The sequence below is a fragment of the Acanthochromis polyacanthus genome, chromosome 8 (assembly GCF_021347895.1).
Source record: "Acanthochromis polyacanthus isolate Apoly-LR-REF ecotype Palm Island chromosome 8, KAUST_Apoly_ChrSc, whole genome shotgun sequence".
Taxonomy (NCBI): domain Eukaryota; kingdom Metazoa; phylum Chordata; class Actinopteri; family Pomacentridae; genus Acanthochromis; species Acanthochromis polyacanthus.
In genome coordinates this window covers 32062865-32079636 of record NC_067120.1, presented here as the reverse complement: position 1 = coordinate 32079636, position 16772 = coordinate 32062865, and the positions used below count along the sequence as shown (strand labels likewise).

General features: G+C 40.3%; 1 protein-coding gene across 2 annotated transcripts; it reads right to left on the bottom strand.

Annotated features, from left to right (window-relative positions):
- Positions 1–369: 369 nt before the first annotated feature.
- On the bottom strand, positions 370–15797 carry si:ch211-216l23.2 (uncharacterized protein LOC565061 homolog). 2 transcript variants are annotated; one of them, XM_022206155.2, is made up of 10 exons: positions 15588–15797; positions 15336–15422; positions 14153–14226; positions 13779–13902; positions 10178–10377; positions 7349–7627; positions 7056–7220; positions 3313–3360; positions 2927–3181; positions 370–2808 (listed from the first exon to the last, which is right to left on the bottom strand). In XM_022206155.2, exons 1-10 carry the CDS (start codon positions 15647–15649, stop codon positions 2771–2773), a joined length of 1332 nt encoding a protein of 443 aa, XP_022061847.1. In that variant the 5' UTR covers positions 15650–15797; the 3' UTR covers positions 370–2770. The 2 variants fall into 2 exon arrangements, with proteins under 2 accessions (XP_022061847.1, XP_022061848.1); XM_022206156.2 differs by lacking the exon at positions 3313–3360 and having other exon boundaries at positions 15588–15794.
- Positions 15798–16772: the final 975 nt, after the last annotated feature.

Below are 16772 nucleotides of genomic sequence, written 5' to 3'. Positions count from 1 at the left end.
GCATGTAAAAATATTTTAGAAAGGAGTCACAAATCTCTAACACAATTTCTTTCAAATCTTTTGTCATTTTTTCCTGTCATTTCTAACCAAAAGAAACCCAAATGTCAAATAAGTCACGAAAAAACAAAACTGCACCTGATGCAAACCTCCTTACTCTATTATGTTTCTGCTGCTAGGGGTGCTTTATTGTACAATCTATGGACTCAAAAGTAGAATATGTGTTTGGTTCTGTGTTCCTGCCCAAAGTAGATCATCTTGTACAGATTTCCACTTTGACACTGAAGTACCAGTAATCCTAAAACCCACTATGATTTGGTGCTATAGTACATCAGTTAGTACTGATAAAGGAAGCATTTACTTACACCAATGCACCTCTATTAATACTTAATGTTTAATTCTCTTTTGAACAAAAGAAAAATCATCAAAAAGGCTCATGAAAACCATCAAAATATTAAAACATTTATAGATGTTTTCTTTGAAAATATAGTCGCAAATCCCCCGTCATACCTGTTGAACATCAACACTGCTGCACGTCAAAGAAAAATCAAAGCAACAAGTGGTTGAATATTTACAGTATATTCAACAACAACGAAAAAAATACAATAAAGACTTAATGATTCAAAGACTATCTACAAAAGAAACTAAATAAAAAATACAATGGGCAGTTTGAAAGAATGACCTCTTTTATACAAATTTACCGCTTTCTGGTGTGCAGTTCAAATTGTCACAAGCAGATGTCAACTTAAACCGTCTGACGAGTGCTGCAGGAAACATCTTAAAACTCCTTTTAACAACCAGAACAAGCTGTGAAGTGATGTGTCCTCACAACTGGATTCATCCGAACCACGAAAACAGAATACTGCATAAGAATATTAACAACCAAACAGGAAAATGTACGAATTTTTTTCACGAGACAAAAATCATTTCTAGAAAAAACAAAAGCTGCATTAATTAGAGTACAAAACTGCTTGTTCTGGAGTAAACCTAGACATTTTCCCTGAATTACAACAAGCAAGTGAATGCAACTGCTCTATAACATGTCAAACGTTTAAGGTTTTCATGCTGACTGCAGACAACATGTTTAAAAGTGAAAATTCAATTTGAACAGCAAGTGTAACGACAACACAGCATGCTCAGCCAGAGATTCTGCAGCAGAGGTGGCTTATATTCTGTATAAAGACATCCTGCTGATAAGACAATCTAACGTGTTCACTTGATTTGGGGTTCCTCTTGGACGTATGTAAAAGCTTGTGCTTTTATGAAGAGTCATTCTTTGAAAAAAATCCAAGTAACAACACAGCTTACAGTAAGTCAAGATACTGAGAGGGGAGTTACTTTTTGATGAAAACATCACATCTTTATGGCAATTGTCATTTGAACACAAAGCAATATAAAGAAATATCTGTAAAAATATGTCAATGTAAAAAAAAATGCAGTGGATTTTCTGATTTGTTGTAAAAGATGAAAAGGTCGTGCATGCAACTGTAGAACGAGAGCTGTCACACAAAGTTCTTCAGACTGATGATTTATGGCAAAAATAAAAAAAAAGTGACATGAAAAACGTTACATTTGAGAATGCAGCTTGGAAAAACAAGCTATTAGCTGGTTGTTCAAATTCTCCTCGGCAGAGAATCTTGTAAAATCAGAAGCACCATCTTGAAAAACACAGCAGGAAGACTGCCTGTGATGACGTACGGGAGAACAGAAATCCGATTTAGGGATGAGCGTTTACTAAACAGTTAAAAGATGCTACCTTCACTAGCAACCTCATTGTTACAGAATGCCGATGAACTGGTGCTTCTTGGATGTGGCAGACAGCTGCCCTTCTTCACGATGCAGATGTCAGTCGACGAGGTGGAAAGTGGGACAAATGATATCTTGTAAGATCAGCGCAATCTGGCAGTACTTTGTCAGGAAAAAACTGGTGTATAAGAGCTCGACTGTAGTGAAGAGAATCCACATTCAGCACAAGCATATGCACATTATCCTGCAAGGGGAAAACTCTGCTGCTGTTTGCACTGCTAATGTTAACCACTCTTGGCAACGGCTTACCTGCAGACACTGTAATCTGCTCAGTCTGACAAGATAACGGTCTATGATTGTGCAAGACACACTTCCATTCAACTCTGTTGAAGACAAATCCTTTGGAAAGTTACTGGAATACATTGAGCACAAACACAGTTTTTTTTTCTTTTAGACTTTAGCCCAATACCTCTTGCCTTCTTGCTGCTCTAACTATGGATTAGCAGCCAACTGTCATATTTGGTGTTTCTGTGCCCTCAGCGAAACAAGCTTCCTGATGAGGGCTGACCCTGTGCAGCTCATCACTGCAACCAACACCAACATTACAGTTTAAAGAGGCAAACTGGATGCAAAGAACACTACAAATAAAAAAAAAATGAAGGGATCTTGAAAAACATACTTAAAATTGTCAATCTGATTATCACGTAACACTTTCCATGGGTCCATCCACAATAATATAGAACATCAACTATCATTATTTATCTCCTAGCTAAATGTGGTTCACTACTTTCGTTTAAAAAAAGGTCGGCAGAGGAATCCTACGCAAAAGGTCAGGGATCTTCAGCTGAAATGAGCTGAAATGTTCAAAATGCAGCTTGGAGCCTGCGAGTTTTTACAGTGTGTGAGTGTGTGTGTGTGTGTGTGTGTGTGTGTGTGTGTGTGTGTGTGTGTGTGTGTGTGTGTGTGTGTGTGTGTGTGTGTGTGTGTGTGTGTGTGTGTGTGTGTGTGTGTGAGTTTCTGGGATTTCTTAATGATGGGGGCCGAGCGGTCGTGGAAGGAGGCAACCTGAGAGAAGAGGAAGAGGAGAGAAAATAGATGACACACAAATAGATTACAGAAACTGATTAATAACACTGGAACCTACAAAACTCTATTTTGAAATAGAAAAACACACATGATCTACCTGGGGAGGACAGAAGTGGAGGGCGAGAGCTCTTTAGAGATGGAGGAGCTCCTCTGGACCCGTGAGGACCTCTGCTTGGTCCTGGGTGGAATGGAGCAGGAGGAGGGTGGTGGAGCAGAGGTCCGCGAGAAACACCGGGCCCACCGAACGGCATGTGTGAAGACAGGGGGCCTCGAAGAAGTGGGGACCCTAATGACGGACCAGGAAGCCCATGTAAGGACAGCAGTGGTGGAGGTTTGGTTTTAGGGTTAGAACCTAAAGGAAAAGCAGAATCACAGAACATCACGAGGACTAAATGAGAAGAAAAGCATCTAGCTGTACATACTGCAGGTAAAAGGATGTGTTTGTATGCATGCAAGGTTTTTGTATTTACAGTAGTGACAGACCTTTCTTAAAGTGGTCAAGTAAATGCTTGAGAAATGCCTCTGAGAAATCTGAAAATGGGGAACATTTATATGTAAAAAAAAATATTTAAAAAAAATAATAAAAAATACATTTGGAGCATTCAAAACTGCAGACCATTCACTTGCTTTCTAAAAGCTACACCTCAAAGCCAAAGATTGCTCAATAGCCTAAAAGTAGCTAGCTCTAATGTTAAAAACAACATGCAAATGAGTGACAGAATATCTGAACAGCAGAGCAAAGTAGATCTCTTACAGGTAGCATAGGCATATCCAACAGTTTAGAACAGAGTAGAGCACAAGTTCTAACCAATGAGAATACACAGTGCCATGCAAAAGCATTTCCCCCCTGTGGAAATCTTTTTTTTTTATTCAGGTGACCCAACTAGTTATTAGGTTCAGGGGGCAATTACGTATTAACAGGGGTGATGTAGATTTTCAATAAAGCGTAGTTTAAAAACAGCATTTTGTGGGCTATCTCTGTATGATATCGGATTAATAAAAATATTAGTTGGATGATCTGGAACATTTAAGTGTGAATGAGAAATACGCAAAAAGTATAGGATTTCTGTAGGGGGCAAATACTTTTGCATGGCACCGTATACAGTGCCTTGTGAAAGTATTCGGTCCCCTTGAACTTTTCGCCACATTTCAGGCTTCAAACATAAAGATATAAAATTTTAATTTTTTGTCAAGAATCAACAACAATTGGGACACAATCGTGAAGTGGAATGAAATTTATTGGATATTTTATACTTTTTTAACAAATAAAAAACTGAAAAGTGGGGCGTGCAATATTATTCGGCCCCTTTACTTTCAGTGCAGCAAACTCACTCCAGAAGTTCAGTGAGGATCTCTGAATGATCCAATGTTGTCCTAAATGACTGATGATGAGAAATAGAATCCACCTGTGTGTAATCAAGTCTCCGTATAAATGCACCTGCTCTGTGATAGTCTCAGGGTTCTGTTTAAAGTGCACAGAGCATCATGAAGACCAAGGAACACACCAGGCAGGTCCCAGATACTGTTGTGGAGAAGTTTAAAGCCGGATTTGGATACAAAAAGATTTCCCAAGCTTTAAACATCTCAAGGAGCACTGTGCAAGCAATCATATTGAAATGGAAGGAGTATCAGACCACTGCAAATCTACCAAGACCCAGCCGTCCCTCTAAACTTTCACCTCGAACAAGGAGAAGACTGATCAGAGATGCAGCCAAGAGGCCCATGATCACTCTGGATGAACTGCAGAGATCTACAGCTGAGGTGGGAGAGTCTGTCCATAGGACAACAATCAGTCGTACACTGCACAAATCTGGCCTTTATGGAAGAGTGGCAAGAAGAAAGCCATTTCTCAAAGATATCCATAAAAAGTCTCGTTTGAAGTTTGCCACAAGCCACCTGGGAGACACACCAAACATGTGGAAGAAGGTGCTCTGGTCAGATGAAACCACAATGCAAAACGATATGTTTGGCGTAAAAGCAACACAGCTCATCACCCTGAACACACCATCCCCACTGTCAAACATGGTGGTGGCAGCCTCATGGTTTGGGCCTGCTTTTCTTCAGCAGGGACAGGGAAGATGGTTAAAATTGATGGGAAGATGAATGGAGCCAAATACAGGAGCATTCTGGAAGAAAACCTGTTGGAGTCTGCAAAAGACCTGAGACTGGGACGGAGATTTATCTTCCAACAGGACAATGATCCAAAACATAAAGCCAAATCTACAATGGAACGGTTCACAAATACCGTATTTTCACGACTATAAGGCGCACATAAAAGTCTTAGATTTTCTTCAAATTGTGCGGCGCGCCCTATGGTGCAGTGCGTCCTGTGTGTGTTGTTGTAAGGCGGACGTAGACCAGGTGTTTTTTTCCACGCATCACCATCGCTGTTGATCTGTGACTCTATGCGTGGCCATCTCACAGCCGATGTGAAAAAACAAGTGAAGCAAATGAACTCTGAGCTTGCTGTCATTCCGGGAGGCCTGACAAAGGAACTCCAACTGCTGGACATCGGTGTGAACCGGCCGTTCAAAGTAAGGCTGCGAGCGGCGTGGGAGCGATGGATGACCGATGGAGACCACAGTTTCACTAAGAGTGGAAGGCAGCGCCGGGCGAGTTACGCCACAATTTGCCAATGGATTGTAGATGCTTGGGCTAACATGTCTGCTGGCACTGTTGTTCGAGCTTTCGCAAAAGCAGGCATCATTTCCGAGGAGCCGCACGGCACGGAAAGTGACTCTGACAGTGAAGAAAGTGAACCTGGCATGTTTGATGGAGATTTAGCGCAGCTGTTCAATTCAGAAACAGAGGATGAGGACTTCCATGGGTTTGATTGACGACGATTACGGGTAAAAAAAACATGTGAATACCAAACTCAGTTTTGCTCCCGCTCTATTTTTAAATACGCACACTTGTGTGCTTGTTTTATCTGTGTTTTACCATGCCCGCGCCTATTGATGATTAAAAAAATGTTTGTACTTTGTAATCAATACTTAAATAAAGCACAACCAAACTCAGTTTTGCTCCCGCTCTATTTTTAAATACGCACACTTGTATGCTTGTGTGTGTGTGTGTGTTGTTGTTGTAAGGCCGACGTAGTAGAGGACACCATGAGAATGTTAAAGGGGGAAGTGTGGGCGTGGATTGTATATAAAACCCTCGCCATATAATCAGGTGCGCCTTATGTGTGTGTTAAATACAGTAATGGCACACATAACTGAGACTGCGCCTTTTGGTACAGTGCGCCTTTTGGTCGTGAAAATACGGTAAACGTATCCAGGTGTTAGAATGGCCAAGTCAAAGTCCAGACCTGAATCCAATGGAGAATCTGTGGGCAGAGCTGAAAACTGCTGTTCACAAACGCTCTCCATCCAACCTCACTGAGCTCGAGCTGTTTTGCAAGGAAGAATGGTCAAGAATTTCAGTCTCTCGATGTGCAAAACTGATAGAGACATACCCCAAGCGACTTGCAGCTGTAATTGCAGCAAAAGGTGGCGCTACAAAGTATTAAAGGAAATGGGCCGAATAATAAAAAAAAGTTTAAAATATCCAATAAATTTCGTTCCACTTCACGATTGTGTCCCACTTGTTGATTCTTGACAAAAAATTCAAATTTTATATCTTTATGTTTGAAGCCTGAAATGTGGCGAAAGGTTGAAAAGTTCAAGGGGGCCGAATACTTTCACAAGGCACTGTGTATATTAGCATTCATCTTGACGTCTGGCACTGAAATGTCACAAAAAAAAAAAAAGAAATCATGTTCAACCAACAGACTATGTTAATTTCACAAAATTTGCTTTTTCTCTGCAATTAAAATAATTTTAAATTACCTGTAAGAAGAAAAATGTAAGAAAAATGAAGTTATCAGACCAAGTAAATTAAGTTACCTCAATTTGAAATTAGTTTTTAATCAGCTAATGCAGAAAATTAACTTGAAATTACATACAAAATGAAGTTGATGTATTACTAACATCATCATATCAACCTAATTAATCAGAATAATGTTCAAATATTAAACAGTTTATCTAAATCAGTTGATTTTTTTGTGTGTTTTCCAACCATACATTTGAGATGTACAAACAATTCTTTCGTCTTAGATAATATAAGCAAAATTAATGTGGCTCCTTTACAGGAAAATGCTTTTTTTTTTTTGTTTCAGGCACTTGACTCCTACATCCTTTAAGCTTCCAGAAATATAAATAAAAAGTGAAGTAAATGGTCCTAACCAGGTGTAGGTAAGAGGGGTGCAGGTGGAGGTGGGGGGAGGTCCATCATGGGCCCCCCAGTTCCAGGCTGAGGCGGTGGAGGTCCCGGTGGGGTAGGGAGCAGAGGAGGAGGTTTCCCCAGTCCTGGAGGTAACATGTTTCCCCTCTCACCCTCAGTGTTGGAGGCTGATGACAGGAAAGAGAAAAATGAAGCAGAGCAGACAGGCAAAGACAGAAGTTAAGCAGCGATCAGTAATGCAGACGCAGCGCTGGATGAAGCTCCTGCAGGTGCTGCTGTGAAATCGGCGTTTCACCTCGTATGTGGTCCTGTCGGCCGTGAACGTACTCGGCGATGGTCTGCAGCTCCTCGGGGTACATATGCACCCCGTCGGCTAACAGCAAGAGCAGGTGGCGTGTCTCTGAGGGAACGGTGTGGCGCGCAATCTTCTCCCGATCCAGAAAGTCATCCAGCAGCTGCGACGCCTGCGCTGCCGCATCTGCAGGGTCCCTTGTCGGACGCTCTTTGGTGAGTCCGCGCTTGTATTCGGCATGAACAAAGTCCATGGCCTGGTCTTTGGGCATGTTGCGATGGACTGAGGAGGGAACGGGAATGTTAGCGATAAAGTGTCAGGAAGTGGGAGACAGAGGTGAAAAAAGGCTGGCTAAAAATCCATAGAAACAACAGTGAAATCTGTGGGGAGCTTACAGTTCTTTCAGTTCATTTCAAGATGGATTTTGTTTTTATTTGATGTTGGGATCAGCAAACTCTGCTGATTATTTAGAGCTTTGGCAGGTGATGCTTTTGAATGTGAGTTTTAGTTTGTTGGAATAGTGCTGATGAGAGAGATGCCATTTGTGTAATGATGTGCATTCATCAGTAACTTGGGGTTTCTTTGCATTGCATCACGAATGTTGCTAGATTAAATCATCAATAAGGGCTTAATTTATAAAAATAAAAAAAATCTATAAAAATTGCATTAGTATGTATAATGAATAAAACTTTAAATGATTTGTGCATTTAAATGTCCTTGTGCAATAACTTCGTTATTATATCTGTTTTTATGGACATACATTAATTGGTTTTGTTTAAATGTATCTGAGACATGATTTTGTTGTTCTTTGTTGTTGTTGTGAGCTACATAGTTGCATCATCCTGGAGCAACTACATCAATTTGCACAGTTTTGATGTTCCTGTTTTATATCATTCATATTCGTACTTTGATGCAGTTTTGTTGTGCAATAAATAAAATGTACAATGTGAATTGCATAAAATGTCCTAATTTGTCAGATTAACTTAGAGAAAATTAAGCTTTATTCCAACTTGAGTTGGATTTTAGTATCTTGGGCCATCGGTTCTGTTTGTTCAATCAGCTGCATGCTTCTAGCTTCAGGGTCCTACAAACCTCCAGTTATGCAACTGCAGTGGCATGCAGAACCAGCACGCCTCATGAAATGTGACACACTAAGGTCTGCAACCATGCAGGGTTCCCTGCCAATGATTAACCTGCTGGTCTGCGGAAACGCACACACACACACAAAAAAAAACTATTGAATTTGGCTTTTCCTGCTTCTTCTGCAGAAGCTTTTAATGTTGCTTGCCGCAGATATTCAAACAGAACAGAGCCCCTATGATCAGACCATTTGAAAACAGGAATAAACCATGATCTGTCAATGATTATACAGATCATTGTTCTTTGCAGATTAGCACAAAAAAATGCAGGAAAGCACTACAAATGAAGGTCATAATGCCAACATTTTACAATACCAGAAGTTACTTTTGGTTAACTTTGTAGTTTGCTATAGAACCGATGACCCAAAAATGAAACTCAAGTTGTGGTAATTCATAGTTTTTCTTTGCTTTTCCTGAACTTTGTTTAGTTTAATAAGAATGTAATATTATGTAGTGTTGAGCAAAGTGTATAGAAGTGGTTGCCGATTGATAGTTCACCAAGAGACTGCTAATAATGAATGCACAGGGTGGGGAAGCAAAAATGTCCTGTCAGGTAAAAACAACTATAAAAGGGTATAACTTTTTTATTCTTTGGAATTTTGAACTGATTTCTTGAAGAACACAAATTTAAAGCTTTCAGAACACGTTTATTCAATATGTCCTTCATCAGCCATGATGAAGGCCTCGATGCAGCCTCTGAAAGAGGCACAGGCCCTCCTGATATCCTCCTTGGGGTAGGCCTCTCATTCCCTGGAGAATGCAGCCTTAAGTAAATCCATATTGGCATGAGGGGTGGCATTAGTGTGGGGTGGCACTCAACTCAATGGCGCCCCATCAGAAAAAATCCAGGGGGTTTAGATCAGGGGCGCTCAGGGGCCAAATGCCTTTGGGCCAGAAGTTCACCATATTCTACTCACAGAACTTTTGAACCTTGATTGATGTGTGAGGAGGAGCCCCATCTTGCTGCCACACATAGTTGTTGTCAGGGTAGGTGGTCTTCAGCCAGGGCAAAGCGGTGTACCTCAGAACTTTGTAGTACACATCAGGCCCAATTTTCTGATCTGGCTTGAAGAAGTAGGGGGGCATCTTATTGCCATCTGAGCCCAAGACTCCCAGGACCATCTGGAGATCTCTTGGTGCCCAAACTGGATTGTCTGGCATGCTGGATGCGGCGAATGGTCCTCTCACTGATGCCAACATTCTTGGCAATGTCCTTCTGAGGGATTTGGGCATCCAGGAGATCACAAACCCTATTGCGTTTTGCTTGTTACTTGCTCACTTCACACTGCACCAAGGTCTGACAAATACTAAAAAGATTGGTTAAAGGTAAGGAACTTTGATTTGAATTATTGTTTTGATTACCCTCACCGTTTGGGCAGGGCATTCAAATTTGTCAATAGGACATTTTTGCTTCCCCACCCTGTACTGAATTAAAATTGTGTACATTTGATGGACTAGGGGTGATTTTTGAAGTCATTTAATGTGCATGTTTTTGCCTCAACAGTTGAGTGGAGAGTTTGTAGCTTTATATGACTTTCGTGTTTCAATGTGAGCATTTCTTGTATGCTCTAAGGAGCTGTATAATCTACAAAAACGGCATGAACCAGTTGAGCTGAGCCTAGAAAAGGGACAGAGGGATGTAACTGAGGTGCTCTGGGTAAGTTTGAAGGAACCACGAGGGTTACGGACTTACTTTTGAGGGATTCTGAGAATATGATAACAGTGCAGGAGGACAGAGCTACGTTTGTCTGCTCCACCAGAATACATAACGGGGAGCCATCTGCTCGGACATCCTGCAGGGCCCGGGTCAGGCCCGATTCCACTTGAAGGTAGAGCATTTCCACTGACAGGCCGCGCTCCTGCAAGCACTGGCTTAGCGATTTGGGGTAATCCCTTTGAGAGGAAGAGAAACACTTTGTTAACTTGACATTTCTATGCTAAGTGACTCAACTGGCAGACAGAGAAAGCCTGAGCTCCATCTCTGAGGGGAGCAGAGGGTTATTTCTGATTTGAAATGTGCTTTACCAACAAAAACAATGTGTCATCTTTTTCTGAAGTTTTCGGTGGAACTAACAGGTTTTTGGATCTACTGTGGATGTGTTTAATGTTGCAGTGTGTGTTTAGGGAATGCTTCAGGTAAAAAAGGAGCAGCTCACTCCTGTGGAGGCCTTGAGTGAATTGGTCTGAATTCATGTGAAGAACTTCAACGAGGGCTCGAACTTTGTGTTTTCAGGGTTGATACCAATTAGGGCTGGGCGATATGGCCAAAAAATAAAATCTCGATTTTTTTTTTAGTCATCTTGGACGACTACGATTTTAATCGATTTTTGTTGTTTCTTTGCAGCCTGTTTGCTATGGCTAGTGCTAGCCATGCCGCACTCCCGGAGCTGCGAGCACTTTTCCCATTCTTCAGGATGCCTCTGCTGGAGGTGCTGAAAGAGGTTAGTTGCGCTGCTACTCTTCGTTTTTACGGTACTTTTGCAAACCTTGCACATGACTGTAGTTTGCTCAGTGTCAGTTTTGTCAAAGCTGAAGCACTTCCATATAATCGATGTAACATGAGGCCCTTTTCTCGCGACCAACTCTTCGTCTGCTGTTCTGTCCGCCATGACGGGGGTGTGAGTGTTTTGGCGGAAGGAGATGAGAGGTGGAAGCAAACGCCAGTGCACAAGTCGTGAAAGGCAGAAGAAGAATCTGTATTGTTATATATTTAAGCTTGCCTCGATTTTACGATTTGGCAAATTTTCAAATCATCAGGTTTTAAAAAGGTGAATTAATCGAATTAATTCGATGTATCGCCCAGCTCTAATACCAATACAGATTATTGGTAATCAAGCAGACTGATAAACGACATTTGAAACTGATGTACCTTTGCAGTAAAACTGAAAATTATGGTGTCAAAATCCAGACCAGTGCACTGCAACACAAAACTTTGCTGACACGCTTCAGTTTAATTATGTTTTACATGTGTTACATTAAGAGAAGAACCCTATTTGGAACTTTTCGGTCATAAGCTTTGATTGATTGCAGTAGCTTGTGTTTGTTGAATTGTGCTCGGAAAAAGATAAATGCGCATAACTCTTGACTATTAGCTGTTCACTAATGGCAAACGGGCTTTGAATAAAATGCAAAATGAGTTCCCTTTTTCGGTCTGCAGACAACCAGCATTCTACTGCAGCACACTAATAGAACCAGCAGCACTGCAGTGTCAATACCATTACGGCTTCCAACTCAGTCTGCTGGTGACCTTGATGTTGTAACTATCACATAAAGCAGCCACATTTGTTGCCATGAGTGTACAAGTACATTGTGCATGAAAGATTTTATGTTGTATTGTGTAGGGTGTGTTCTACTTCATACAGTACAATAAAGACTTTTATTTCTAACAAAACAATTAATTTGCTTCTTGTGTGTAGCATGTCACCGCTATGTAACAACAGCGGTTTTGTAAACATATGAAAGAAAGTTAGATTAAAGAGAATGTCTGGCCAGACTGCTTAAATGTGTGAAAAGAAGTGTGATTTAATGTCATGTAGAGAAGAATTCAAGAACATGAATTCTTTGGAAGAGAGGTGTGAGGAGACAGATTTTACTGTTAAACTGCATTAAAACAGAGGCTTTGATTATATGTTTTTCCATGTGCAAAAATGAATACAACCTTGGTTATTGATTGTAAAGTCTGTTGTTTCTTTATGAGGGACCATGACTGCCAGATTTATGGGAGTTTTTTAAAAAGAAAACTGGTGCTGTAGAAAAAAAATAATGTCAAACGAACTGGAGAAAAGATGAATCTGGAGTTTCAGTCACATTTCTTCTTCTGTAAATTATGTTCCAGCGGCTTAGCAAGACGTCAGGTTGTCTCGGACTCATTTTAACAACACTGAAGGTCAGTTTCATGATTCAGACAAACAGCTCACAGGTGGACAAAAACAGGAATCTGCTTATCAGTGCTTAGAATTTCACAGACATCATCATTCAGCACAACACAGAAAGTAAACTGAGCTTGTCGTTGTACACTTCCTCATCGCAGTGCTGTGGAACAACCAGCCAACAATGCATCTAACAAACCATCTCCTACATGTAATTAGCACACTACTTTCACAACACCTACACTTATTTACTACAGAAACGCACGGAAATATTTATATACTGTTTGCATAGCTGGCAACCAAGCATTTAGAATGTTTGGTATGGTAAAAATAGCTATAAAAAACACAGAATTCCAAACTACAGTTCAATCTGTAAGGACATTTATGTTTCTTGTTCTCTGTACTACAGCCTACTGCATGAAAAAATACCAACAATATTCCATACTTAGCATAAATCCCATGAAAAGACCAAAACCAACTGATTTTTCAGAGTACAATAAACTGATTTTCAATGGCCCGAGAAAGAATCAGAATTTTGACATATCGTTAGCTTAATAGCATAGTTGAAAGCAAAGTCATGAAGGCCAACAAATGACTTAGGCAATTATGCAATTATGCTATTAGGCTAACGATATGTGAAACTCTCAATCTCTCAGTGTAAAACGATAGAATATGCAGCAGAGGACTAGCAGCCTCCAGAGAAACAGATGCGTGGGAGAAAAGGTAAGTAAAAACCAAAAGCGTCATTGTTAAATGAATGGTGCTAACTATGCAGTCTCTGATGGGGTGGCGATAAAAAGAATTTAATATGTAACCATCAAGATGGGAACATTAGGAAAATGAGGGGCAGGTGTAAAATTGCTTATTTTCTAAAAATGTATTCGGTATTTATGACTCACTAGAATGATTTCATCACTGATTCTGGCTGTAATTATAACAGAGAGGAGAAAACAACTGCCAGCTTAAACAAAAAAAAAATAGAAGTCTTTGTTATTGCTGCACATTGCTTCAAATAACAATAGTGATGGCCACACTGTGTCACAGAAGACCTTATCAACACAAACTCATAATATGGTGATTTTATCTAAGCTTTGTCTAGACTCGGATCAGAAAATCATATTGGATATCCCCCGTGAAAAACAACAAGCTCTTGCATTTAGCTGGGCTTGAAAGCTCTATCCATCATAAAACGCAATAAAGCCGGAGGATCACGACCAGCCAGGGAGAAGTCATAACAGATAAGCCTCTACAGAAAGACAATGAGAGCCAAATGTTCTTGGCTGACCCCTCTCAATAAATAGAAAATTAAATGACATCTTTAATCTGTCTCACTGATCGACAGCCAAGTAGGAGCTATCAAATCCTGCGTGCAAAAGCCTCCTACACTGTGTTTCAACTGCTTGCGGTTTGGATCTTTGTACTCACAGGCACTGGTTGGTGACAGAAAGCACAACGCAGTCGGCCGGCTTCCTGTCCTCCTGCACCTGTCTGTAGAACTTCTGATAGAGGGTTTTACGTCTGTCTGCTGGAGTGTTGCCCTCTGGCTTGGCTGGGGATTTGAGGACGGTTGGAAGAGAATTAAAGTGAGGTAAACGGAGACAGGGGACATAAGTAGAAGATAAAAGTAAGAGGAGAATGTTTAAGTAAAAAATGGCACATTTTTGGTGAATGCAAAATCAGCAGTATAATTTGATCCAAGATGTACTGGCTCAAACACAAAGTACACATTTTTACATGGAGAATATCTGCCAGAATTAAAATGTTGTGTTTTAATTAACAACTTGAAGAAAGAGTCTCACCATTTGTCTGATTCTTGAGCCCCTCAAACTTTGCATTCCCAGCGTAGTTCTGCATTTGTTCTAGTTCTTCATAACTGAAAGAAAAGCAGTAGGCGTTACATTTCTATTTGAGGAGTCTTTTCCACAGCTTTTGTTGTCCATGTCATGCTACTTGATATAGTTGATGATGTTATATGCCTTCTTCAGATATCACAGATCATCTGCAAGGTTTAAACATTCAAAAATGAAATTCTGACACAGATGGGTATGGCACAGACGATTAAGAAAAAATGTGTCATTTGATCCAACACAGCAAGTGCAGCAAGTTATTGTGGCACAAATCCAAATAAATACCAACTAAATCAGATTAAAAACACTTCTGTTGCTAGAGTGTGACTGTAACACTGGACTACCAAATGGACATGTTACCTTATTTTATATGAAGCAGAGCATGGAAAGGTCTACACAAACCAAAAAAAGACATTAGATTTCTTGTAGAGCTGCATCTAGCTATTATTTTCATTGTCTATCCATGTTTGGTCTATAAGAAGTCATAAAATGGTGAAAAAATATCATTTGGGGTCATCCAAAGCCTTAGATGATGTCAGAAAAGATCCTATTTTGTTCACGATCCAAACACATTCAATTTACTGTTGTAGAAGAGTCAAAAAAATCCTGAAATAATTCAAATTAAGAAGCTGGACCCAGACAAATTTCTCATCTTTTGTTAAATAATTATCCAAAGCAAATAAACAATTATCAAAATTGTTATGTCACTAGCAACTAATCGATTAAACATTGCTACACTAGTTTCTTGTAGAGGGATTTCAACTTACCTGTTTGATTAGAATGTTTTGTGAAATTCAATTATTATTTAGTAGACTAAGATCTCCATGAGGTAGTCCGTAACTACCACGTTATTTATTTTGAAATATTTTATCCTTCTTTCTACTTAGTTTGTAGCACGATGTACAAATATTTGAATGTAATCTTAATCTATCCATGTCCCGCACATTGCTCCATTATTTCACTGTTGAGATTATTGATATTAATGGAAATGAAGGCTTTAAGAGTGAAGATGCACAGTAGACAACTGCCAATAAAGCTGCACAGCTGTGACTGCATTATAATCGCTTAAACTACAACACAAAACCTGCATATAGATGTGATGAAGCTCTGAATGAAGTGACAGAGAAGCAGGTACCTGTCCAGGGCACCCTTCAGATCTTCGGCCCTCTCCTCTCTGGTGGGGTAAGGAGCCGTTCTCCGGAACAAACGCAGTTGTTGAGCACTGTACAACACAGGAAATGTGTAGTTATTAAACAGACCTCACGTTAATTGAAATTACCTGGTTAGGAGAGCGTTCTCGGCTGGTAAAAGTCATTGTTTTGTTAAGTGCTGCAGCTGCTACCGAGCATGCTAGCTGCTAATGCGAACATTGAACGAGAACGTTTACCTTCCGTTCGGGTTGCCTGAGTTCCGCCGACCACCTCCAGAGGATTTCGCCCAAGACGACATGTTATCTGCACTGTTTTACTCGGCTTTTAATAGCAAGGAGGTGGAAAAAAAACATATAGTCTCGGTGTTCCTCCACCAGCGTTCCGAAATACCTGCCTACACTGGTAGAGAAGGAGGAGGAATAGAAGGAGTTCTTCTTCGGGCGGTTACTGCTCTGACCAGCCTTCTCTCAGGTACACTACCGCCCCCTGCCGAAGGATACGGTAGGTGGTTAAATGAAAAATGAAAAATGTCTTAAAATACTACACTATATTTTACGGTTAAATACTGTGTAACAGTTGAGTTGAGTTACTGGAAAATGTTCTTACTTACTGACTTGAGAGTGAAAAAAATGAATTATTGTTCACACTGTGTAATATGCTCTCACTTTTCTTAAGCATATTTCACTGTAAACTAATTTTTCGTGAAATTAGAAGAGTTTTGCTCACCAAAGTGTCATAGTCTAACTTATATATGGAAAAAATATAAATTTCACATTAATCAATAAAGACCATTCTGATATCCAGAGCAGCTCCCACATAAAATAAGTTCAACGCTCTCTTAGACTTACTTTTCAGCATTCAAAATCTGTAATAAGCGGATATGAATAAAAGCAGATATGGTATTTTCTTACATAGTTTAATTCAAAGAACTTCTCAAGGAAAAAAGAAATAAACCTCCAGTATTTTACAATATGGCTGCACAGTGGAGTAGTGGTTAGCACTTTCGCCTTGCAGCAAGAAGGTCTCTGGTTCAAGTCCCAGCCTGGACCTGGGATCTCCCTGAACATGCGTGGGCTTCCTCCCACAGTCCAAAAATATGCTGAGGTTAATTGGCTATTCTAAACTGTCCGTAGGTGTGAATGTGAGTGTGATTGTCTGTATATGTAGCCCTGCGACAGACTGGCGACCTGTCCTGGGTGTCCCCTGCCTTCGCCCGAGTCAGCTGAGATAGGCTCCAGCGCCCCCCGGGACCCTAGTGAGGATAAAGCGGTGTATAGAGAATGGATGGATGGATTTACAATATGCAAAATTATCATTTTTCACATTAGACTTGAACTTAAGCAGCTAATTAACTGTATAAAACTAGCTTCAGCTGCTAAAATGGTAAAAACTCAATTATCAACACATTGGTAAATACAAAC